General features: G+C 46.4%; 1 protein-coding gene across 2 annotated transcripts in view; it reads left to right on the top strand.

Annotated features, from left to right (window-relative positions):
* The first annotated feature begins 12,041 nt into the window (after positions 1-12,041).
* Positions 12,042-24,839, top strand: part of ARIH1 (ariadne RBR E3 ubiquitin protein ligase 1) — a 96,195-nt gene continuing 83,397 nt past the window's right edge. The window contains exon 1 of one of the 2 annotated variants that reach the window (XM_075897554.1): positions 12,042-12,562. In XM_075897554.1, the coding sequence (XP_075753669.1) occupies positions 12,203-12,562 (360 nt within the window). In that variant the 5' untranslated portion in view covers positions 12,042-12,202. The remainder of the gene's footprint in view (positions 12,563-24,839) is intronic. The other variant, XM_075897555.1, reaches the window with a different exon arrangement.

Genomic DNA, 24,839 nt, shown 5'->3' on the forward strand with positions numbered 1-24,839 from the left:
CCTGCTCCCCTGTTTCCAGGGCAAGGAGGATGCGCTGTCTCTGTGGCTAGCCTGCACCGCTGTGTCCACACTGTACTGGTAGCAATCACACATACCCCCCCAGTGGATGCATTGAGCCTCTGTTTGCCCACCTTTACCCTCCACTTTGCTACTGTCTGGGTTTTGTAATTCCAGATGGGACGCCGTCATTCATCTCACTTGTCAGGGGAGCCTTTCAAGGAGCCCTGAGCTGTCACTGTTGGTAGTAATCCCCACTGCCTTAAAGCTCGTCGGTTCAGCTGAAAGACGGCTCTCTGTTGTCTCTTTACCTTGCAATGACAGAAGAATAGTGCAAACAATGTGTCAGTGAGGAAGAGAGCTGCTTGGGACGGAATGGAGAGTTTAAACATCACGATGCAGCAAAACAGATGTGGCTGGCCCATGGAGTGTGACTTGTCCTTACTGCCATAGGAATGACTAATCAGTCACAAGGCAACGTCCAGGGCAAAGTGGAGCTGGCAAACCCCTAAGTGTCTTCTGTTTTTCCCCTGATAACAATGACACATAGCTTCCTTGCTCCCTATTTCAAAACCAGGCATCCACACTCAGTTTACCCTGTGGCTACATCTACATTGGCAAGATTTTGTGCAAATACTTTTAACGCAGGAGTTTTTGCGTTAAAGTATTTGCTCAAGAGAGCGTCTGGCATGTGCTTTTGCACAAGAGATATGCTTTTGCGCAAAAGCATCCGTGCCAATGTAGACGCTCTCTTGCGCAAGAAAGCTCTGATGGCCATTTTAGCCATCTGGCTTTCTTGCACAAGAAATTCATATTGCCTGTCTACACTGGCCTCTTGCGCAAGAACTCCCTGCCAGTGTAGACAGGCAGTATGTTTTTGCGCAAAAGCACCTGCTTTTGCGCAAAATCATGCCAATGTAGACACAGCCTGTGTTTCTGTGGTAAACTGAGTTTGTTCAAAAGCAGTACTGATATTTAATCCCATACAAAGAGCAGCCTTCGGAGAAATAGCGGCACTGCCCTGTCCAAATGCCACACATCTCAATTACCTCGTCCAGCACACATTGCTACCTACGCAATGACAAGACGCCTTGTGGCCCCAGAGCAGTTTTCAAGCCAGCATCACATGGAGGAGCCATTGCTCAGCAGCTACTTTCAGCTTTTCCATCAGGCTACAGGCCTGGGGATGGAACTGAGAAGCAGCCCCCCATTAATTGTATGGGTCCTTCCCTGTCCCCACTCCACCTCTTCCCCCAAGCACCTTCCCCTGTGTCTATGAAGGTTTGTGTTTGTCTCTGCAGAATGGACCTTTCTGGGGATGGGGATGGATTCACACCCTGGTGCTCCGTGTCAGAGGCAGGATTCACCTTCAGCGTCTTCTGTTGGACGGGAGTTCAGTGCTTTATTTGGGGCTTTTGCTGGGGCATATTGGGTGGATTCCCAGGCAAGACAAAGGCTGGGGAGGAATCAGGCTCAGGCTGCAAAAGGGTCATTTCTCAGTGGGGCAAGTAGTAGTCCTACTTGGGGGCTGAGTGGTATCTGGGATTGGATGGAGTTCGGGGTTTGGCCTCACCATAAGTGCAGCGGGGTCCAGCCCATCCTTTATGTCCCAGCCAGCTGTGGTGAATCCTGGGGAGGAACACAAGGAGGGTACCAGACATGACCACCCTGCACGTGATTCCTCCCTGTTAACTGGTTAACCATTCACATTCCTAACTGTAACCTCTCTGGAGCTCAGGGGTTGTCTGTTGTTCTGTATCTGTGGAGCAACAGGGACAATGGGCCTTGGCTAGGGCTGCCAGGTGCCACCACATTTATAATCACGCAGCTCATAATAGTAGCCAAAAGTGCAACTGTTCAGAAAAGTGATGGGTAAATTCATGGAAGGTAGGTCCATCAATGGCTACGACTGGACAGGGTTTCCCTAAAGGTTCCACTGCCAGGAGCTGGCACTGGATGACAAGGGATGAACCGCTCTGTCATTGCTCTGTTCCATGCTTTGTCTCCGAAGCACCTGGCTACACCAGACCCACTGTCGGGAGACAGGCACTGCACTAGAAGGACCATGGTCCAACCCAGGGTGGCCATTCTTATGCACAGAGTGGAGGAAATGGGAGCAGGGTTACTCTGAACTGGGCCCTGTTGTGCTGAGAGGCCCTTTCCTGCTGTGAGGAGGAGGAAGAGAAGGAAAGCATCTGGCCAAGGCCCCCGACAGCTGGGCATGCTCATTTCAAGAGCCTGATTCTGCAAAGGGACCAGTCATACTGGGCTAATGCTGAGCAGCCATCACCACTTGGAGAGGGGGGTGGAAGAGCTTGAGTGGGCTGGCTAGTGTGGGCCCCATGGCCAGCAGTAACTAAGGTCCTGGGTGGAACATGCCCTTGGCTGGGGGTGACATGGCTTCATGGGTTGGGCCCTGGCTGCAGGGCTCAGGCCCCCATGCAGGGTCTCATTGGCACTCACTGGCTCTTCCCTTAGCTGCATTTTCTGCATTGTGCATGGCTGGTAGTGTCACATTCCTGGTCCAGAGGCCCAAACCTTTGAGGATCTGGACCTGGCCAGAAGACTCCTCCCTAGGGCCTGCGGGACCCATCTCGGGGGGGCAGGGAGCACTGAGAGATACGAGTGTCTGGGGAACCCTGGGGCAGAGTTTGGGGCCCCACTTTGTGGCTGCGGATCAATGACGTAGATGTGGGGAGCTCTGGGGGGAAGGTTATGCTGGACGAAGCTGAGGGAAGGGAGCTCCAGCCTGAGGGCTAGAGGGGCCTCTGAGGAAAGATGCAGCCTCCAGAAGGGACCCCCTGTCACTCTCCTGCTTCGCACTGTCTCTGCAAAGGCCCTAAGAGCAGCCCCACACAGCATGGGGTCGGCGTGTGTCAGATAGCACCAGGGGGCGGAGTTAAGGATCCTTGGGAAACGGTAATTTGGGCCCTTGCGAGTGTTCGGCTTTGTCAAGATGTGTTTAACATCAAGGTGAAATAGGGAAATAGGCCCAGATTTGGGGGATTGTCTCAGGAACTGCCCTAGCCCATGTTGTCTAATCCATAAACTGGCAGCGGGGGCACCTGGAGATGGTTCCTTCACTGAGATCCCCACATCAGAAATGCTTTGGGGAAATATCTGTTAGATTTTCCATGTTTCCGTGGCAACCAGTACCTCTGCCTTCACCCTTGGAGGCTGCTATTGCAGACAGTGACACTGGCCCTGTTTCTCTTCTCTCTCCTCCCAGTTTCAGCTCTGTGCCACGACATTCAGTTCTACTGCATCCTCCCGAGACCCCCGGTCTGAGATCAGAATCAGACTCAGTCCCGGACTCGGGGAAACACACTTCTGGGATGGGGAGTGTGTCTGTGAATTGGCTTTTATGGCACCAGAGGCAGTTATGCATGTGCTGTATTTATAGCACAGTATAAAGCCTACTGACGGTAACTGGACTAGAGGTTAGGTTCGTGCCTAGATGCTCTGTTGACCTGAGGGTCAGATTTCCTAAGGAGTTTTGGCACTGAAAGATGCAGATAGGTGCCTAAGTCCCCTCGATGTTCTGGAAAAAAAATTAAAAAACAACAAATAGTCTTGCAGCACCTTAAAGACTAACAAAACATGTAGATGGTCTCATGAGCTTTCATAGGCACAACGCACTTCTTCAGATGAATGGAGTAAGGTATTTGTCCAGGGTACAAATAAATAGCAGGGGGCGGAGGCAGGGGAAGGAAAGAGAAGGAAAAAATAGTAAATTTCCCCTTGAGCCAGTGCTGTACCAGGAAGTGACCCAGCTGTGCTGCTGAAGGACGTGCATGGACATAAGTATCCCCTGCCATTATTCTCAAAAGAAAGGGAATGAATCCCATTGTAATGGCCAATTTCAAACTTGTATTATTTCAAGCTGCCTAATTTCAGGGGGATGGAGACCTTCTGTGGTCTGTCAAGTGGCATCCCAGTCTTCAGCATAATAGTCTCTTATTTGTTTTCATAAAGCAGAGAAATGTCTCTTCTCACCTAACACTCACTGTAACATCATTTGAATCTGCCTGTAACTAGCAGCCATGTCGAATATGTATTCCTCCCCAGCAAGAATGGGGAGAGCCCACAGAAGGGGAACAGTAAGAACTGGATGAACAGTGGCCCAGTTCAGCAAAGCATATCCTTAAGTCCCACTGGATGCAAGCATAAATCAAAAGGAAAAACTATGTAGCACTTTAAAGAAACTGGGGTCTAAATGAAGGGGCAAGCTGCTAAAGATGGACAGGTTTGCTCTCCGCACTAATTTAGTATGCATGATCCTAGATAACTGATTGGACAGCTTGCTCTAATTCCCTGTTTGCTTTGCTTTTTCAACAAAATGTTCCTCCAGCACACTCAGTCCTGAGTGACACCAGCTCCCAGTCCTGGGTCAAACGGACCTGTTTATATGCTGGGCAGAGGCCCTTGGAAGGCAGAATTCTTCCTTCATGAAAGCCAGCAGTTGCATGCATCTCTCTGACTTACAATTTCACATTTCTGATTACAGGGATTTCATTTCCTACTTGCACTGCAGTCACTCCTATAAATCCCCTTTAATCTTCTTGAAGAGAATTAAGAAGGAATATCTGAATGGGATTTAAAAACTCGAGGGCCCGATGCTGTGAACATTTATGGGCTTGAGGAACTTTACATGTGCATGTTATCTGCTGGAAGTAACACTAATGCAGGATTGGGCTCTTATATTGCAAATCTCTTCTTTGGGAACAAGTTGGCTCAGGACAACATCACACTAAGAGTTAAAGTGACTATAACATGAAGTGGTGGTGGTGGCTGTCTTTTAAAAATGACAGTTAAGTGAAGTATAGCACAGCTATTAGTAAAGAAGATAAAGACAATTCTGAATTGGTACCCAAAGATGCAGAGAACTTTGACTATCCTCTTCTGTACCAGAAGCCTGGTTCAGTCTGACGTAATTCTGTACCAATTAACAAGCAATGCGTGACACTGCAGTTGAATCAGTTGTTGACATCCACAGTACATATGGCTTTCTCTTACATTATATTCTGCCGCTTTATAGCTTTAACAAATTAATGCAGACACTCTATTTTTCAGATACAGTGCTCGTGAAAGGAGAGATGCAAGGGCACAGGGAAGTGTGACAAAAGTATGAGCAATTTCAGTATTAGCAGACAGGCAATTTCTTATCTGTGGACATATTTGTGAATGGGAGAATTTTAACAAATGGTAACTTAAAAGGCAAGCTTACTACAGAAAGTATAGGTGAGATTTTCAAAGCCATGGAAAGGTTTTGGCTCTTCAGTTCAGGCATCTTTGGAAAGCTTTACTTCCACCTTGAGGGACAGTTACACAATAAAAAATGATTTGATTTTTGTTGTTGTTGTAAAACATCTCTTTATTTGTAGATGTACAAAATGCAAACATCTTTATTGCTTTCAGCTCACAGCTTTGTTGCTTTCAGTACAGGGCAAATGGCACGTGTTTGTACAAGGTCTAGACTAGTAATATAGGGGCATTAGTTAATGAGTTTATTGGCTGTCAATGAACTAACTAAATCAAGAAGTCAAAGTCACCCAAACTCCCTCCAAGATCCCACATTTTCTCCTGAACCCCAATACTTCTCCCAAACTCCCTCCCAGATCTCCCCCTGAACCCCAGTCCTTTATAGCAAGCTCCCTTCTGCACCAACCCACAACCCAGACCCTGCACCCCCCCATTAATATCATGAAGGAGTGTGGCCCTTGACCACTTACCAAATTCTTGGACTGGCCATCAATGGTTACTGCCCACTCCTGACCTTTGGTTCATGCTTCAGGAAGTGATATTGATCCAGTAGGTGGCTCTCTTTCCTAGGAGCAGCTGTGCTGCCTTTTGGAAGAGATGAAAAACCAGAGTCCTGACCACTAAATGGCTTGTAAACTCTTTGGGGGCAAGATATGTTTATTACTTTATATTTGTACAGCACTTAATATAACAGGGTCCTGACTTGATTGTAGCTTGTAGATCAGGGCTACTCAACTTTGGAATCCCCAGGCACCACAATGAAACTCACAGCACATGCTGAGGGCTGCAACTTAAGTGTGGTTGCATATACATGCAAATATGTATGCAAATAGCTTCTTTCACATTGATGGGCATGAATACGAAGTTTAAGGCAAAACTACCCAACACGCAGACCTCATTTAAGTCAGTTCTGCTGATATTAATAAAATGCAATATTTACCCAATTTCTAACCATATGACAGCACTTTTAATGGGCAATGACAGTTCAGGAATTTAACTACTAAAACACGTATCAACAGAAGACCATTATATTGGCTACTTTTTTATTTTACCTCCTACCCACAGGTTGCGTGTTCAGCCCCACATAAACCCAAACTACACCGCAGGCCGCAAACAAACGGTCCACGCCGTGTATTGAATAGCCCTGTTCTAGATGCTGCCACACTATTAATGATGGAAAATATTAATAATTAAAAATCTTGTGCACTTGTCTGTATAGGCATGTTAGTTCAACTGTCCTGGCCAGTCTAACTCAGGTATTTGGAGTCTGTCTATTCACAAATTTCCTGTGTACTTTTGTTTGGATATGATCTTTTCTCTTTGAAGCAGGCGCTGTGCACTGTCAAGCAGCTGATATGTTCCACCCCAGATGTAGCTGCATTTCAGCACTGGGTGAAATGATTCCTATATTTTGGTACATGTTTGTGAATCTCTTTGCTGTGATGAAAGGCATCCCACGTTAACATGGTGTGTGTTTGTTGCCCTCTACTGGCTAGACCATGTACAGGCATCTATGAGAGCTATTCACTGTGAAATGTTGAGACCTCCTCCTTTAACTCAAGTAGCAGAGACTCATGCTTTTATCCACAGAGATGACCTAACCAAGAGCTTCATTACATGAGAAAAAAAAGTCATGACATAAATACAGACTTTTGCACATTCTTATAGGTACCAGTAGATGTTCCTCTATATTCAGGAGAGAATTTTCAGTAGATAGAAGTTAGACTCATATATATACTAGTCTCCAACTCAGGGCATGCCACTTTATATGTTTGTTTTGCCTACCCATTTCCAGATGTCAGCAGCAAGGGTTAGGAGGTGGCGGTGTTAGTAGATCAGCTCCAGTTACCATGCAGGCTAAGACTCTTCAGTGTGTAAGGTGGGAGCAGAGTGTGTGGAGCCATGATTCTGCCTTCTCTTAATCATGTCTGTGAAGCTAGTGACAAAGGGTACGTCTAGACTACATGCCTCTGGCAACAGAGGCATGTAGATTAGGCTACCCGACATAGTAAAATGAAGCGGCGATTTGTCGGCTCAGCGTGGCAGCCATGTAAATTTAAATGAAGCGGCGATTATTTAAATCGCTGCTTCATTTTACTATGTCGGGTAGCCTAATCTACATGCCTCTGTCGCCAGAGGCATGTAGTCTAGACGTACCCTGAGTTAAAGCAGTTAGCTTAACCTACATCAGCTAGTAGCCAGAGTTGTACATTACAGAATTCCTTAGTCTATAAGGGTATGTCTTCACTACAAATGCCATAGCTGTACAGGCGTGCTGTAGCTTACACACTTATTATAGGTGCAAAAGAGGATTTTCAGATGCTATAGTAAAGCCACTATCTCAAGAGGAGATAATTAGGTCTGTGGATTTTTCACAGCCCTGAGCAGTGTATCAGGTTGATCTAAGTTGTAGGTACAGTATAGATCACATCTAAATGAAATGAGTGTGTTGAAAGGATCCAGTTCAATAAATCAGTTAACTTTGCATTTCTTTACCAAAGGCGGTGATTACAATGAAATATATCCTCTTGTAAATTTCAGTATTAACAGTGATTAAAACTGTTAATGTAATTAACCTATTGCAACATAGAATGAAATAGCAGAGTACCCACCTACATCTGGTGTAGTGGGTTTTACCCATGAAAGCTTATGTCCAAATCTAGTCTCTCAGGTGCCACAGGATTCCTTGTTTTATTTGTACCTACATCTAAATCACTTTTCAGTCTGGAAACAAAGAAAAACAAGAACAAACAAAACCCACTCTTCTTCAAAAATTTTACTCTAGACACAATTGCAACTACAGGCAGTCCCCAACTTACGTCGGATCCGCACTTACGAACGGGGCTTTCTCGCCCCGGAGCTCGCAGGCAGCGGTCAGCCACCTCGACCTCCGGGGCGAGAAAAGCTGCTCCCAGTGCCCCTGGTCTGCTGAAGACGGTCCCCAGCAGACCAGGGGCACCGTGAGCAAAGCCGCAGCAGCGGCGGGTTCCCCTGCTTCTGAGGCTTTGCTCTGGCAAAGCCTCAAAAGTGCAGGACCCCGCCGTGGCTGCGGATTTGCTCCCGGTGCTCCTGGTCTCCTGGGGACCGTCTCCAGCAGACCAGGGGCACCGGGAGCAAAGCCGCAGCGGCAGCGGATCCCGCGCCAGAGCAAAGCCTCAGAGGCGAGGCACCCCGCCGCTGCGGCTTTGCTCCCTGTGTCCCTGGTCTGCTGGGGGGGGGGCGCAGCTAGTGTGCCCCCCCCCCAGCCCACCAGGCTTTTATTGTGGACCCTGGGGCAGAGCAGCTGGGGCGCTGCCGGTTGGTCCCGCAGCACCGCTCTGGGCACTACTGGACCAACCCGGCAGCACCCCAGCTGCTCTGCCCCAGGCGTCCTGATTCAGCCGCTACTGGTCAGTTTCAGCAGCGGCTGAATCAGGATGCCTGGGGCAGAGCAGCTAGGGTGCTGCTGGGTTGGTCCAGTAGCACCGAGGAGCGGCGCTACTGGAGCAACCCAGCAGCACCCCAGCTGCTCTGCCCCAGGCGTCCCCAAGTCAGCCGTTGCTGAAACTGACCAGCGCTGACTACAGGAAGCCCGAGGCACAGTTGCTCTGCCCCGGGCTTCCTGGAATCAGCCGCTGATCAGTTTCAGCAGCAGCTGACTTGGGGTTCTTAAGTTGAATCTGTATGTAAGTCAGAACTGGCGGTCAGTTTCAGCAGCGGCTGAATCTGGACGCCAGTTCCGACTTACATACAGATTCAACTTAAGAACAAACCTACAGTCCCTATCTTGTACGTAACCCGGGGACTGCCTGTACACAGAAATGTTGACTTACAACAAAGCAATATTATCTCTAAGTAGTAAGTCAGGTAATATCTACATTATGGAATTGAGCTGAATAATTAACCCATAGATCATTGAGTTCCATAAAACTGTATGAAAAGGAAACCAGAGAGTGGCAAAGTCTTGACACATAATCTTGTAAAAATGTCAGTTTCTCCATGTTAAAGATAAGTTCCATTCTGTCAGCTCCTTCTCTTTCTGTAGGAGGAGAATGTCATTTTCCAGATTTGCACAAGGGCAGTGTTTGTGGCAGGAAGATGATCTTGTGATGGTTTATACACATTTATCATTGGGATGAAATCCCAGAAGGAAAAAAATCAGGTGTGAAAGGCAGCTGTGGTCTGAAACCTTTCTGTTTGAATAACAAGAAGGAAAAATATTTGGGGCAAGGCGACTATAGATTTCACGGGGTGCCTCTTTAGCTGAAGTTTTTCTAGCAAACAGGAGACAAATGTTAATTATTACTTGTCAGTTTGCTAGAGTTATCTGTTCTGCACTTGAACTGGGGTTCTTGACACACGATGTTAAATGTTTCTGTGTCAGCAACCGAAAATGGTTAAATATGTATTACTAAGTGAACCTGTACTGTGCTGTTGATATATTCCTACTAGTTATTTAAACAGGAATTTGATATTCCAGAATAAGACTTAAGGATTTATAAATAACTAGCAATTAACCCCGTGGAGAATGAGCTAGTGACTATTGCTGTTTCTTAGTGTCTAGGAGCCTGGGAAAGACAATCGCTGTGCAGACAGTTTGATGTTATAATATCACAGAAATTCAGCTTGAGAGCAAGATTTGACAACTTCAGCTTAAACTTTGTTTGTTTGGTAATGAATTTATATACAAAAACCAAAGACAATTCTAATCCCGCTGATCGCAGAGAATCAAGCATAGCTTTCTAGTAGTGTTGATGATCAGTTGGAGAAAAAGGCACATTACCAAAAACAATGGTGTGATCTCTTGTAATGTTGTCCTGACAGAAGTGGCATCTCCTAGGAACGGATATCCTTCTAACCTCGTTTCTTTCTCCAGCTACTGCACCCAGGGAACCTGCATAATTCAGCAAGTGTAAGATGCCACTGTTCAGTTTCCGGCATCTCTACTACCCAGCAACAGAAAAGAGAGCCCAATGGAGGGACTGAAGATGAGGAAGTTCATGATACATCAGTGATCTCCAACCTTTTTAAGCACATGATCACTTTTTCAATTTAAGTGCAATGTAAGATCTTCCTCAAACCCAAATACCCTTGCCAAGCTTCCTTCCCCCCTTCTCAGAGGCTCCACCCATGCTCCACCCCTTCTCTGAGGCCTCACCCTGCTCACTCTATCCCCCTTCCTCCCTGAATCTCATTCACTTTCATCAGGCTGGGGTAGGAGGTTTGGGTGCAGGCTCTGGTCTTGGGCCAAGGGGGTCGGAATGTGGGAGGGAACACCCTGAAGGCAGGGAGGTGAGTGGGTTCTGGAGTGCCCTAGGGACAGGGCATTTGCCTGGGGATTGTAGGGTTGGGGGCTTGAGTCCCTTTCCACCCTAGAAGTGGCTGGACAGCCAACACAGACTGCCTCAGGGATGGAGCTGGTTCCTGTATTAGGAAGGCAGGATAAGGGACCTGGAGAAAGTAGGGAGATGGTGTGGGTTTTGGAGGGGAATAGGGCATTTGCCTGGGGAGCACAGGGTGGGTTCAAGTCCTGTCCCCCCTCTCCACCCACCCTGGGAGTGACCGAAAAACTTAAAAATTTTCTCCAAATTTCAGTTGTGTTGATGTCCCCCCCCCGACTTCTCTCGAGTACCCTTAAGGGTACTCCTACCACTGGAAGAAACACTGGTCTAGGGGATACAGTATTTGCCTGGGGAGCACAGAGTTGGGGCTTTGAGTCCTGCCCACCCTGGGAGCAGTTGGACAGCCAACATAGGATAAGAGACCTGCTGAAGATGGGGTGGGCCCTGGAGTGGCCCAGGGGAGATAAGGCTTTCGCTTGGGGAGCGCAGGGTGGTGGGTTGTAGAGATGTAGAGGGTGGAGAATGAGAAGCTACTACCCCAGAGCTCAATTACCATTGTCCTCAGGTGTCCAACACTCCTCAAAGCCCCTGTGTTGTGTGGATGGAGACGGCTGAGCTGAAACTCTTTCTGGCCCCACCCATGTTTCCCGGGAGGGTCTTTAAGAACATAAGCAGGGTCAGACCAAGGGTCCATTTAGCCCAGGGTCCTGTCTTCTGACAGGGGCCAAGTGCCCCAGCGGGAACAAACAGAACAGGCAATCATCAGGTGACCCATCCCCAACACACAAGAGGCTAGGGACACCATCCCTGCTCATCGCCACTGATGGACCTAACCTCTGTGGATGTATCTAGCTCTTTTCCAAACCCTGTTATAGTCTGGACCTTCACCACATCCTCTGGCAGGGAGTTCCACAGGTTGACTGTGAGTTGTGCCAAGAAGTATTTCCTTTTGCTTCTTTCAACCCTGCTGCCCCTTAATTGCACGTGGTGCCCCCTAGTTCCAGTGCGGGGAAGGAATTAACCCCTCTCCTGGGTTGGCTTTCTCCACACCCGTCTCACAGCCCTTCCCCTGTCTGGCCATGGGGCGCCCAGCTCTGCAGGCGGTCCCTGGGCCAGTCCTCCTCCGGTGCCCAATGGAGCCCTCGTTGCTTAGCGACCACCGGGGCCGGCCTGGAAGCCGTGGAGCATTGGGGGAAGGGGGAGACAAGCGCTGCCACGCTCAACATGGCGGAGACAGCGCGGGGCCTCGCCACCTCCAAGATGGCCGCGGGTAGCGGGAGGAAGCGCGGGGAACTTCCGCCACACTCAAGATGGCGAGACCCGGAAGCGAAAGGCGGGCGGCCGCCGGCCGGCCCGCCCCACTCCCGATGGCGGCCGCGACGCGACGCCACGCCACGCCACGCCGCGCTCGGCGGCGGCGGCCCGCCGTGCGTGCGTGCGTGCGCGCGGCGGCGGCGGCGCGCGGTGACGGAGCGGGCCCGCCGCGTCCCTTTGTTGGCTCAGCGGCGGCGGCGCTGGGTGGTGGCGTCCCGCGGGCCGAGGCAGCGCAGGCCGCGGCGCGGGAGCGGGAGCAGGAGCAGGGCGGCGCGGGCAGCCGCGGGCCGCGCCGGGCCGGGCTCGCCATGGACTCGGACGAGGGCTACAACTACGAGTTCGACGAGGACGAGGAGTGCAGCGAGGACAGCGGCGCCGAGGAGGACGAGGAGGACGACGAGGAGGAGGACGAGCCCGACGACGACACGCTGGACCTGGGCGAGGTGGAGCTGGTGGAGCCCGGGCTGGGCGTGGGCGGCGAGCGCGACGGGCTGCTGTGCGGGGAGACGGGCGGGCTGGGCCCCGGCGGCGGCAGCGGGCTGGGCGGCGGGCCGGGCCCCGGCGGCGGCCACGAGCAGGAGGAGGACTACCGCTACGAGGTGCTGACGGCCGAGCAGATCCTGCAGCACATGGTGGAGTGCATCCGCGAGGTCAACGAGGTCATCCAGGTGCGGGCCGGGCCGCGCGGCGGGCGGGCGGGGCGGGCGGAGGAGGCACCCCCCCCCCCGGCCGCACGGGGGCGAATCCCACTCGCGGCGGGACCCCCGCCCTGGGGAACCCCCTGCCGGCCCCTCATCCCGCTCCCGGCGCCCCCCGGCAGAGTGGGGCTCAACCCATCCCGGGTGGGCTCGTGCCAGGCCTCAGCCCCGGCTGCCTGCAGCCCCCGCTCCGCGCGGGACGGCGGGACACTTGTTGCTCGCAGCGTCTTAATCCGGGGGTGAACACATCCTCCCCCCCGGGTGTCCCGGTCACGTATTGGCTAAGTAGTTGGGTCTGCCATCTTCTGACTTCCATGGACCATTTGAGTAAGCATGACATGCTGTTTATCTCTGTGGTCTCATTGCCAGGCGGGTGGTAGCACATGTGCAGAGAGGAATGACTATGACTCTCTCAGCTAACTTTAAAGTTACAAAATAAAAGGTTTCCTCAAATGTGTGGACTCCTGCACGTTTGTGCATTGGGATCTTTTCTTTTGTTATAACTACTTTATCTGGGTGAGTCTTGTTCAGCCCTGTAACTGTCTCTTAAAAACAAACAGACACACACAATCTCTGGTCAATTAACTGTTGGACTTCAGGAACCTGAAAGCAGTTTAATGGGCATGTAGTAGAACTGGGGGGAAAAATGTCTTTAAGCCTTTTATTGGTCCATCCAAAGAACTTGGTTTGTATAGACCAGAATGCATATGTTTTGTGTACGTTTTGGTTACCATTGCAAGATGTGAGGTGTTTTTTCTGATTGAGTCACTAGTCAAATTATACAGTAAAATGGGGAGATGCTTAATATGCAACAGAATTATTTTCTTATGTCCAGATTTGTCACCCTCAATTATTCCTGAGTCTATTTAGAAACTTATGTAGTTAATACATGAATATGATGATTATTTTTTCTGGGTGCCCGGCTATAGGAAACTAAAGAATTAACTTAGTGGTATATGTATTAAAGTGTCTACTGAAACACATCTCTTGTGTAAAAAAAATCTCTTATATCAGAACTTTCAACAACTGAAAACCTAGAAGGTTGTCTCAGTATATGTTGGCATTTTGATACAAAGGTAACTTACACTGTCACGCTTATGTTGGCTCTGTACTATGCTGCATTATTAGGGCATTTACAGCATGGTATTTTACCATAGAGATGGCTGTGTCACTAATGTAAAATTAAAGTTAAAACACAGGCAACTTGAACCAGACTAGCCCCCTCTAGTACTCTAGCAGGGCTGGATGCATTCACAGTGCCCAAAATTTGGATTACAAATTAGTAAATGGTACGAGTTCTGGTGACTATTAATATTCCTTCCCTTAATTGAAAGGGCTGCTTCATCTACTGCCTTCAGACAATATGACAGTATTTTTGTAGGGCTGACTCATTACTAAATCTTTTGATGCATTTGTTGCAGCTGAACCAGCTTCTTGACTGCTTCACAGCAGTGGCATGCATTTGCTTTACACAAGCCTACAAAGGCCCATGTTCGGGTTAAGAGCAAGGCTATTTATTGTGTGTTGGAAATCAGGGAGTTATTTTGACTATAATTTCTATTTTTCCTTTAGTCTTTCTGTTTAATTATAAGTTGTGTAGATAAAGCTTTGTGGGTGAACAGCACTGACCATGAATTGATAACATTCTATCTAGGTGCTAGAACCAGAGAAAATGAAGCTAGGCACACTGCTTTTTGTACAAATGTGCTTGCAGAAAGCTAAATCCTTGCCTGTAGCATCTCTGCTATTTTAGCGCTGATTAGGGATGTAAAAAGTCGGTTAAAAAGGTAACCGTGTAATTGCTAAATATCTTAGTGGTTACATGCACTGTGGGCTCTATTTAAGCTTTATACTGTGAAGTCTTCCTGGGAGCGGGACCACCAGCCCCTGCAGACCCCACTCTTGGGGAGGAGACTTGGCTGCTGCTTCCCTGGGGGCCTGGCTATGGGGGGGGGGGGGGGCCTCCACTCTGGGGAAGAGGTTTCACTGTAGGCTTTGCAGTTGGCTCCCTGGAAGCCAGCTGCTGGCAGAATTTAACCAATAAGCATCAGCCTATTGGTTAACAGTCTAATCGGTTAAACTCTACCATCCCTAGTGCTGGTTACAATTGATGAGAATGGATTTTTTGTGTGTGTAAACTGTTAACATTTGAAACTGAGAATACAAGTAAGTTTGTCCATTTAAATTTAAAAATCAAGCCGTACTTCTCTGCTGCTGAAGTTTGAAAGAAAGCCAGACTGCTGAACTGCTGGGGAAATCACTGCTAAGCCCCTGGAACAAGAGTTTGTTGCTGTACTAAATCACCTATTGATGGTAGAAACCTCTTCTGCATTTTCCTCATTTAATTTACTCAACTAGTTCCGGTTAATGGCTATTTATTTGAAACTGAGAATCTGATTGGGAGCTGAAAAAAGCGAGGTGTGAGGAAGAGATCTGCTAGATCTGAGATCTTGAAGGAAGTTGTCCGATATCCATGAGTAAATACCCTAACAATACAACGCTTCTGTAATTTAAATCTGTTTTAAATGCAGAGTCTGTTTAGACACTTTTGTTTCTTATGTATGCAGCACATCTAAGGTAGTTTTATTTTAACTAAAATTTTTTTAAAATACTACTTGAACATTTTAATAATTGAATGACACTTGGAATTCAGAGGCATTATTAACCAATCATAAGTACAAAAGTTAATTTGTTAACAAAGTTAATGTCATTCACCATTTTCTATTATAAGATATGCAAAAATTAAGAATGGGAATAAATGTAAAGCTTTATACAATTGCTTACATGTGCCTAGACAGACTGTATTTTCTGGTTTAGTAAAAAGTACTAAATTTAGTGTAAGGGCTATATTTAGTTACAAATCACGTGTTTTAGAAGGTGTACCAATCAGAGACTCAACATTTCTTTAGGAAAATAAAGTAGAAAAACACAATTAAAATCGGAGATGTAAGTAAGGTTTCCTGCTTGATTATTTCAATTGTTAAAATTTGTTATTTAAATTAAAGTGATATAAATCAGTCCTGATTTGTTCCTGAGCTGTCAGCCATCTGTACCAAGTGTGTATGTAAAGAGCTAAAGAAGTAGGGCCATTGAGAGCTAGATTGAAAAATTGAACTCTTCTAGAATTGAATGTGAATCACTCAGCAGCTTCTCTGCCTCATTCATTACATTTCTAAGTCAAAGTGTGGTCTTTTGTGTATCTATCACTATACATGCACAGGACAGGAGTTATATTCAAGTAAAAAACACACAAAAAAATCCAAGACAGAGCCTCCAGCCCATCGCTCTCTACATGCAAGAGACCCTGATGCAGTTTCCCAAGCCTGAAGGACCATTGTGGTCATCTAGTCTATAGAACTTCCCTAAAATAGACCTTAGACTAAGCATATAATAGCAGAGAGCATTAATTTTATTGGGGCTTCACACATGCCTCATAGTCTGCCAGCCCAGAACAACTTGTAGGATCTTTTTTTGATATATAAGCAATAAAAAGCTTTGCTATGTTTATGGCTCTGAATTAGTCCTAAGTTTGCACACATGAGTTTAGAAAATCAGTTTCCGTGCTTAGGCTGGAATAGTAATAAGTAAACTTTTGATTTAAAATCAACTTACGTGCTAGAGTATATCAGAAGAGGGTATAAAATCATCACTTGCTGATTGGAATGCGAATGGGTTTAAAATCCATTGATGGATCAACTTGCTACTTAAAGATAGCCAGGTTTTTTAAACGATTCTTCCAGTGATTGCTCGTCTCCACCCGTTACTGTTCCCAGGATTCTAGTCTGTGTTGTCTGTGGCATTCAATCAAGATTGTTGCTGCTATTTCAGGTTCAGTAAACCTTGTTCAGAGTTGCATAGTAATATTGGCCCAGATTCTGCGGCACATCTGTGATTGCTGTTCCACTTCTGTGTAGTAGTAAATGTTTTGGTTTCTCTCACACTGGATGCTATAAGAGAACTTTACTGATAGTGTGTGGTAGGGATGTTAGAGAATACCTGAATAAGCATTAACATTACTAGTGTGCAGTGTCAAGCGGTAGATTACATCATGTTTATAATTGTTTTATAATGCATAATAATTCATAGCATATTAGTGAGATTTTTGATGTAGAGTTGCCCAATATCTGGGAATTTTTTTAGAATTGTCTGTCAGTTCTGTCAGTTAGTGAATGCACTGGACTCTGATCAAAATTAGGGATGTTAGATATCCTGTATTTTAGTAACTGTGTAGCCCCAACAACTTTTAGCGGTTACTAAAATATTTCCCAGCAGCCAGTGTACTCCCTGCTCCCAGGGAGCCCCTGCCAATCCATGCTGCTGCTTCTGTATCAGAGACAGCAGTGCGGGATGGCAGGCAGAGCCTGTCTTGGAGGGGAGGTGACAGCTGCCCCTGTCTGCAGGAGGCCCAAGTTCCTCATGGACAAAGGCTGCTCTGCAGTCCTGCCTGCTGCCCCCGCCCCCTCGCTGCTGCCTCTGATACAGAGGCAGCAAAAGGGGGAGTTGTATGTTATCCTTTGCATTAACCGATAAACTTTGGCTTGTTGGTTAATTGCTTAACCAGCTATACACTAACCTCTCTAATCAGAATCCATTTGCAAATGTTAGACCAACCTTGCTGAATTTTTTTGACTGAGCAAACTTAGTTTCAGGAAAGGAAAAACACTAATTAAAACTATTGCAGCTACACATGGATGGAACACAGGATCTTGCTAGTGTAATATATTCCATGTGCTTGCAGGTTCAGTGGGTCTTTGGCCATGCTAAAACATTTGCAAGAGAACAGCTTGTTACCTACTAGCATTAATTTTCTTTGCTGTGTGAATAAGACTGAAGTAAATTTATCTTCCCTGACTGGCCTGCCTCCAAAAGCTGTAGAAGATACACAGTAGAAATTTTAACTTAATTGGAATAAAATTGTAGGCCACAAATAGAGCAAACTGACTGATAGGTCTCAATGTAATTGTAAATGAGGAATTATCATTGAGTCGGTGTGTTTTTAGTGGGCATCTGTTTTTGGCTTTGTTCTGTTTAACATTTTTATTTGAAAACACAGAATCATTGCTGATAAAAATATGCAGGTGACTCAATGGGTGGAGTGGTAAACCTCCACGAGGACTGTTCACTGAGAGCTATTTGGATTGCTTGGTAAACTGAGTGCAAGGCAAGTGTTTTAATGTTGCTGAAAGTAAATGTAGACCTCCAGGAAGGAAGGAGGTAGGCCATATTTATGCAATGACAAATCTGTCCTGGGAAGCAGTGACCCTGAAAATGATTGAGTGGGAGGGGTAGTGTGTAATCAGCTGAACATGAGATCCCAATATGATGCTGTGGCCCAGAGGGTTACAGCAATCCTTGCATGCAAAAAGAAGAGACTCTAGAGTAGGACTGGGGAGATCATTTTACTTCTGTATTGGGCACTGGTGCGACTGCTGCTGGGATGCTGCGCCCAGGACAGGTGCCTGTGATTCGTGAAGGAAGTTGATAAATGGGAGAGGGTTCAGAAAGGAGCTGTCATGATGAGCTCCTTGACTCTATTGCTATAAGGCATGTCTTCCAGTCATTTAGTCAGTCAGGTTAGCTTAACTAAGGGTGACTTGGTTAGTCTATAAATACCTCTACGAGGAACAAATATTTTATAATGGGCTTTTCTATCTAGCAGAGAAAGGTCTAGCGTGATGTAATGGCTGAGAGCTGGCATTAGGAAGCGAATTACATAATTTAAGGGTAATTTTCCAGGGGCCAGTTTACGAAGGATCACGATGGATTCTCCATCAGTGACCATGTTTACATGTGAGTTGGATGTTTTTCTGAAAGATGCTCTGGGAACTAATTTGAGAAATTCCCTGCCCTGTTAGATGAAAGTCAGAATGGATGATCACAATGGTTCCTTTTGACATTTGAGTCTGTGAAAACTTAATTGCAAATTCCATGGTCATTAGGGATGTGCCCAGGTAACCGGTAAACATCACCCTTACTGTAGGATGTTTACTGAGTAATGGTTAACCAGTTTCCTGGGAGCTGCCTGCGGCCTGCCACTGTTCTAGCCCAACTGAAGCAGTCGTCCACCTGAAATCCTGCTTAATTAGTTAACCTAACATTTTACTGGTTAACTCATTAATCTGGAGTTTACATCCCTAACGGTGATAGAATTTGTCATGCTGTTGAAATGCTGACTGATAATGCCATTTTTTTCTGATGCTCAGTGCTCTACAATGGATGGAAACATGGTGTAGTTTCCTGCCTTTCCCCATCAGGGATGAGCATACAGTTCCAGAGTGATTGTGGAGATGATTATCTTAAGTGATATAAATTCTCGGCTCGGTGTTCGGTGACGAAGTGATCTGTAAAGTCTTGGTAACCTTTTAATCTGACAGTGGCAGCTTCCAGAACTAGGTGCATCTTTTTTTTTTGTTTTTTAAACCATTAGTCTGATGCAGCTGAAACAGTACCTGATAACTCTTAAACTGCTGACTACCTCCCAGGGATTGCATTTGCATGCTTCCAGGGACATAAGAAGGATTGCAGATGCTTGGTAATGTTTGCTATGTAGAGTGCTCAGTGTTTATGTTGCTAATATCTGATTAAGAACTCACTCTTCTTTTGAGGAAGGGCTATTGTGGGATTCAGCTAATACAAGGGGAAGAGATGTGATAAGCCACTTAAACTCATGCTGTCTGTCTGGAATTTTTCAGCTAACTAGTCTTTAAACCATAGGTCAGAATGTTATCTGTTATCTTGGAATCTGATTGTGTACAGCGCAGCACCACTTTGCAAACCACTTTGCGTTTTGATCTTCAAAATGAGTGTGCAGATTTCTTACATATTTTCCCCAGTGTTTTTGCAGAGTTATTTACTGGATTGATTTTTAACTGAGCAAACATAAGCTGGGAGATGTCTGAGACTTGACCCACTAACAAGAGAGGCTTTCTTCCTTAAAAAGGGCACTTCAATACAAGTGATTGTCTTGCCAAGAATTTCTCCTGTCAATTTTTTATTAATAGTCAATCATTCAGACATAATCCTAACTATGAAAAACTTCAACAAATAGTCTGGTAGCACTTTAAAGACTAACAGAACATGGAGATGGTATCATGAGCTTCCATGGGCACAATCTACTTCTCTAGAAGACCGGAGTGTTGGTTATCTGAAGAACACTCCTGACATCGGAAAAAGTGGGTTGTGCCCCACAAAAGCTTATGATACCATATTCATGTTTTATTAGTCTTTAAAGTGCTACCAGACTATTCGTAGTTAGTCTGTAACAGGAAAAACAAACTCGGCTACCCCTCTGAAACTTTTGACTAACGATGGGCAGGTCTACATGATGCGGGTAAAGTTGTCCTGTTACACAACTCCAATATGCGAATAACATAGCTGGAGTCAACATACTTGAGGTCATCTTTATGTGGTGTCTGTGTAACCCATGCACCTTCTGGGTGCACTGTCCCATGTAATAGCACTTTGATCACTGACAGAGAATGAGTTTACTCTCCAGCCTTATCTGAGAGCCAGCTGACGTTTAGCTCAAGCTGTAGAAGCTCATGCACAAAGCTCCAGAGGTCCCAGGTTGGGTTTTGCCTGTTGGCTTTATATCCACACCATACTAAGTTGATGGGAGGAAACTTTGCTGTACTTAGTTGTGGTGGAGTACTGTAGTCAATGGGAGTGCATTCGGTATAGGGATGTTAAATATCTGTTAATTGAATAGTTGATTAACCTCATGAATTCTTATCGGTTAGTCAACTATTCCATAGACCCTGGGGGTAGGGCTGGCAGCCAGTGCACTCTGGCCCCAGTTTCAGGAGCCCCCTGCCACTCTGTGCTGCAGCCTCTGTATCAGAAGCAGCAGTATGGGGTGCCAGGAGGGAGCTGATCTGCAAGGGAAGCCAATTTAAAAACCAGCTCCCCTTACAGACTGACTGCCTGTTGCCCTATGCTGCTGTCTCTGATACAGAGGCAGCAGCATGGGGTGGCAGCAGCCCCTGTCTGAGGAGGGAAATCTGAGCTTCTTGACTGGGTGTGAGCCAGAACTGAGCCAGGCAGCCTGTCCAGCCTGCTTAAAAAATTGTACCTTGGGGGAGCGGGGTGGATGCATGTAGTCTGTAGCGTTAACTGATAAGCTAAATTGACTATGCTGTTACATCGCTAATTCGGTGGTTGATTTAGTGGAAATGAGCTCCAATGGAATTGACTGCCACAGTGTTGTTCCACCGGTAGTAGAGATGTACCCTGTGTTATCACTGAGGCTTTTCTGTATCCTGTCATACTTCTATCTTGACTACATTTATTTGCATTCACATTTTATATGAATAACACACTTGTAGAAAATTAAGCTTCAGTCTTTTGATCCATATTTCTACTTTGAAGTCTCAGTAGAACGGTGATGTGGATGATTAGTCTTGTTCGTTTTAGTTTTCTCCTTGTTTCATTTTAAGCAAAAGGCTTGGTTTGACTTCAGTCTTTTTCTCATTCTGGTTAACAGGCTTTACTTGATCTTTTGAATTATATCAGCACTGCTGTTACCAGTAGAACAGCTAGTCTTTTGCTTTCTTGGAACTGGTAAACATATTATAAATACTTGGCTAAAAATCTAGGGTGGCTGACATGGCAAAAATACTGCTCAAGACTCAAGAAGAATGCACTGACATATCAGACTCCCAAAAGTTTCTCTTACAGGATTTCATAATTGCATAACTTGTAGTTTGGTGCTCTATCCTGTGAGATGCTGAGAATTCTGGCCCTAATTTGGCAAAGAATGTGCTTAGTTTTCAGCCTGTGCTTAAGTGCTTTGCTGGATTGAGATGGAAAGCTCAGCACTGCAGGATCCAGGCCTACTGGAAAACCACCATGGTAGCCTAAATTTAACCATTCTCACTAGCTGAACAGATGAAATGTAATGTATTTGAGCACTTGTAATGTTGAAAATTGGTACCTAAGTTAGGGCCTAGTCCTGCTTCCATTGACATTAGCAAGTCTTGTTAATGTCTGTGGGGGGAGAGTCAGACCCCTACCAAATAAAAACCTTGACACAGACGCACAGAATATCCAGGACACTCCTAAGTTACAATGCAGTGTTTGTTGAAATATTGCGGAACCGTGTTTTCAAGAGTACGGCACAAATAGGCATGTGGAAATTCCCCAGAATTCTCTCTGGCTGTTAAATAGAACTCTTTTATAGCAAATGTGAACCTATTGTCGCTCGGAAAAAGTGGTACTATTAAACTTAAACAATGGATTTCCTTAGATGTTCTGGTTAGCACAGAATGTACTGATTTCTGGCCATGGGATTTATGAAATGTTCTCAGTGTTGACTGGACTCAGCATTGCTGGCAACATAATCAAATATGTAGCCCATGATAGGATTGATGTGCCAGTGTTTGCAGAAAATGCTGATGCCAAGTGGCTTGTATTAAAAATCTTACCTAATGTCATAGATGGAATCTTGACACTATTACATACTCCAAACTGCCTGATGCTAGCATTCAGAGTAACAGTCTATTGTAAGAAAAAGACCTATTTAAACCTAATATGCATTGTGTTTTGATCTGGCCTAGTAGCCTGTATGAGGTAAATTGTGACGCCTTGGTGTCTGTCTTCTCAGAGAGTACTTAGTTGATAATAAAATACTGTTTAGGGCCCTAGGCATTGTGATAGTAGAAGGAATGCTTTATTAAACTTCATTCTTCTGTCATATGGTGTTTATAAGGTGTTTCATTATAACAGGAATGCATTGTGTTTCCCAGGAGCAGTACAATGAAAATTCTAACAAAGCTCTCCGGTAAGAGCTCCTTTGAGTTATTACTGCACAGCTTTTAAAAATTATTACATGGTACTTGTTTGTTCCAATTGGTTAATTGGCTGACCTATCAGTTAATTTCAGAAGTTTTAAAATAGTGGTACTTTGGCATTAGAGATCAATTTTTATATGATGGTTTAGACACGGTAGAGCCTGCCTTTTGGCAGGGGGTTATACTAGATGACCCTGGTGGTCCCCTCTGGTCCTGTGATTCTCTATATATTTTGAATTATTTTCTTTAGTGGGCTATGTAAGTCCACTGTATCTGTGTACATTTACTAGGGTGCTGCACCCCCTGCTTGCTATGCTCGCCAACCCCCCACTCTCTGGGGGTAGGCAGCCATGGGTCTTCCCCCTTCCCCGCCGGGCAGGACAGCCCTGACTACACCCCCTTCAGCCCTGGCTCCCCTCCGTTCCCCTTCCTGTCTTGGCAGGCCTGGCTCTCTCCTGCCAGTGACTGGCGGATTGAGCCAGGCTGAGGTTGCAGCACTTGAGACCTGGCTTCCTCCCCCTGGCCACCTGGGAGAGGGGAGAAGGCAGGTGGGATGCAGAGTGACATCACTTTGTCATCTTGTGAAAAAATTAACCTGAGCTTCTCAGCTAAGTGGCATATATTAGGCTAATGCCTTAGATTTCTATATTTAGCAGTGTGTTAAATTCCAGCTCTGGTCATGTATTTAAAAAAACTCGAATTTGCTGGTCTCGTTCTTGCTCTTAGCATCTTCTTGCCAAAATCACCATCCATCAGTGGGATTGGCAGCTTTCACTTGAGAAGCCCAGGACTGCACTGAGGAGGGTGACACAAGTTCCACGGTTAAACTCCCCTCTGTCCTGTGGAACTCACTTAACTGTGTAACCAATCAAAATTTGAATTGGTTACATGGTTAATGCTTTTAGAAGTTTTTTTACATCCCTAGTGGAAGTGCTGTCATGGTACAGTAGACTTTAGATAATCCGGCACCTTTGGGACCTAGGTGGTACCAGATTATCGGATATGCCAGAGTATCGGGAGGTACTCCGGTGGGGGGCTGTGACAGGTCTGCTGGGACTCGCACTGTGTCCGAGGGGTGGGCGGGGAATGGCACAATGAGGGGCCAACTTTCTGCCATTTTGCAGGGAGGCGGAGGAAGCCCTGTGCTGCTGCCGAGAGTCTTCAGGAAGGGAGCGGGCTCCGCACCCTCCAGACTGCGGTAGTTATCGCCGAGCAGGCGGGTGAGGGGTGGCGCTGCTGGACCAACCCGGCAGCACCCCAGCTGCTCTGCTCCACCGCTTCCCCAAATCCGCCGCTCATCAGTTTCAGCAGCAGCAGACTTGGGGAAGCGGCGGAGCAGAGCAGGTGGGGTGCTGCCGGGTTGGTCCCGCAGCGCCGCCCCTCACCCCCCTGCTTGGTGATCACTACTGCAGTCTGGGGTTGGGGAGCCCGCTCCCTTCCTGGAAACTCGCGGTGGCGGCAAAACGTCGGAGGGTTCACCCCTTGTCATGCCATTCCCTGCCCGCCCCCCAGCCAGATGCAGTGCGGGTCCCAGCAGACCCGTCACAGGGGTATAATTCTCTTCCCCTCTTCTCCCCTTCCTTTTCCCAGCCGTGAGCGCCCATGCGGCTCACAGCAGCTCCAATGGTCCAGCTGGCCAGAGTACTTCCAGGTTCCAGTTGGTGCCGGACTATCGGGAGTGCTGGACTACTAAATGCCGGACAATTGGAGTTTTACTGTACTTGAAAACCTAGCTCCTGTTACGTGTTCACCTCCATGACCATCACATATCACAACTTAAATGAAAAGCATAGGTGAAACATACTTAGTTAATATATAGTTAGGGCATTCAAATGAATTAGGGCTCTACTTCTAGTTCTCACCAGATGAAATGAAAGAACTTAACATGCCCAAGCTATAGCACATAGCTAAATGAATGGCTCAGTGTCACTGCACAATTACAATTGACGCTGTGTAGTTTTCATTTTACTCTTAACTTGAAGCAATAGATGTTCTTCTGTATGTCACCTTACCTTGCTACAACTGAAGGTGGTTTTTAATCGTGTATGAATTTCCCGTTCTTATAGGACATAAGAGTAAACTTAGTGTTTATGGTATGGCAATGAAATAAGGCAGCCATTGTGCGTCCGACTTACGAATGTTTCACATCTTGCTCAGAGCTATGCAGAGAGCAAAACTTAGGGACATGAAGCACTGAGTTTTGACAAGATGGTGACTCGCTAGTTCTGGGTGTATTGAAGTTCCAGCTGAAAAATTACTGAATTTGCCATTAACTCTAAAAATTACATTTCTACACTGCATCTTCAAATCCCTCCAAACTGCTGTATTCTGTCACTTTCCTAGTTGGAAAACATTCCTTTTCCCCGTTCCTTTATGAAAGAGCCATCTCAGTAGGTGAAAATGACGACACAAAGTGGCATCAGAAACATTAGAACAGACTGGAAAACTTTTCTGTAACT

This window comes from Pelodiscus sinensis, chromosome 14 (assembly GCF_049634645.1).
Source record: "Pelodiscus sinensis isolate JC-2024 chromosome 14, ASM4963464v1, whole genome shotgun sequence".
Taxonomy (NCBI): Eukaryota; Metazoa; Chordata; order Testudines; family Trionychidae; genus Pelodiscus; species Pelodiscus sinensis.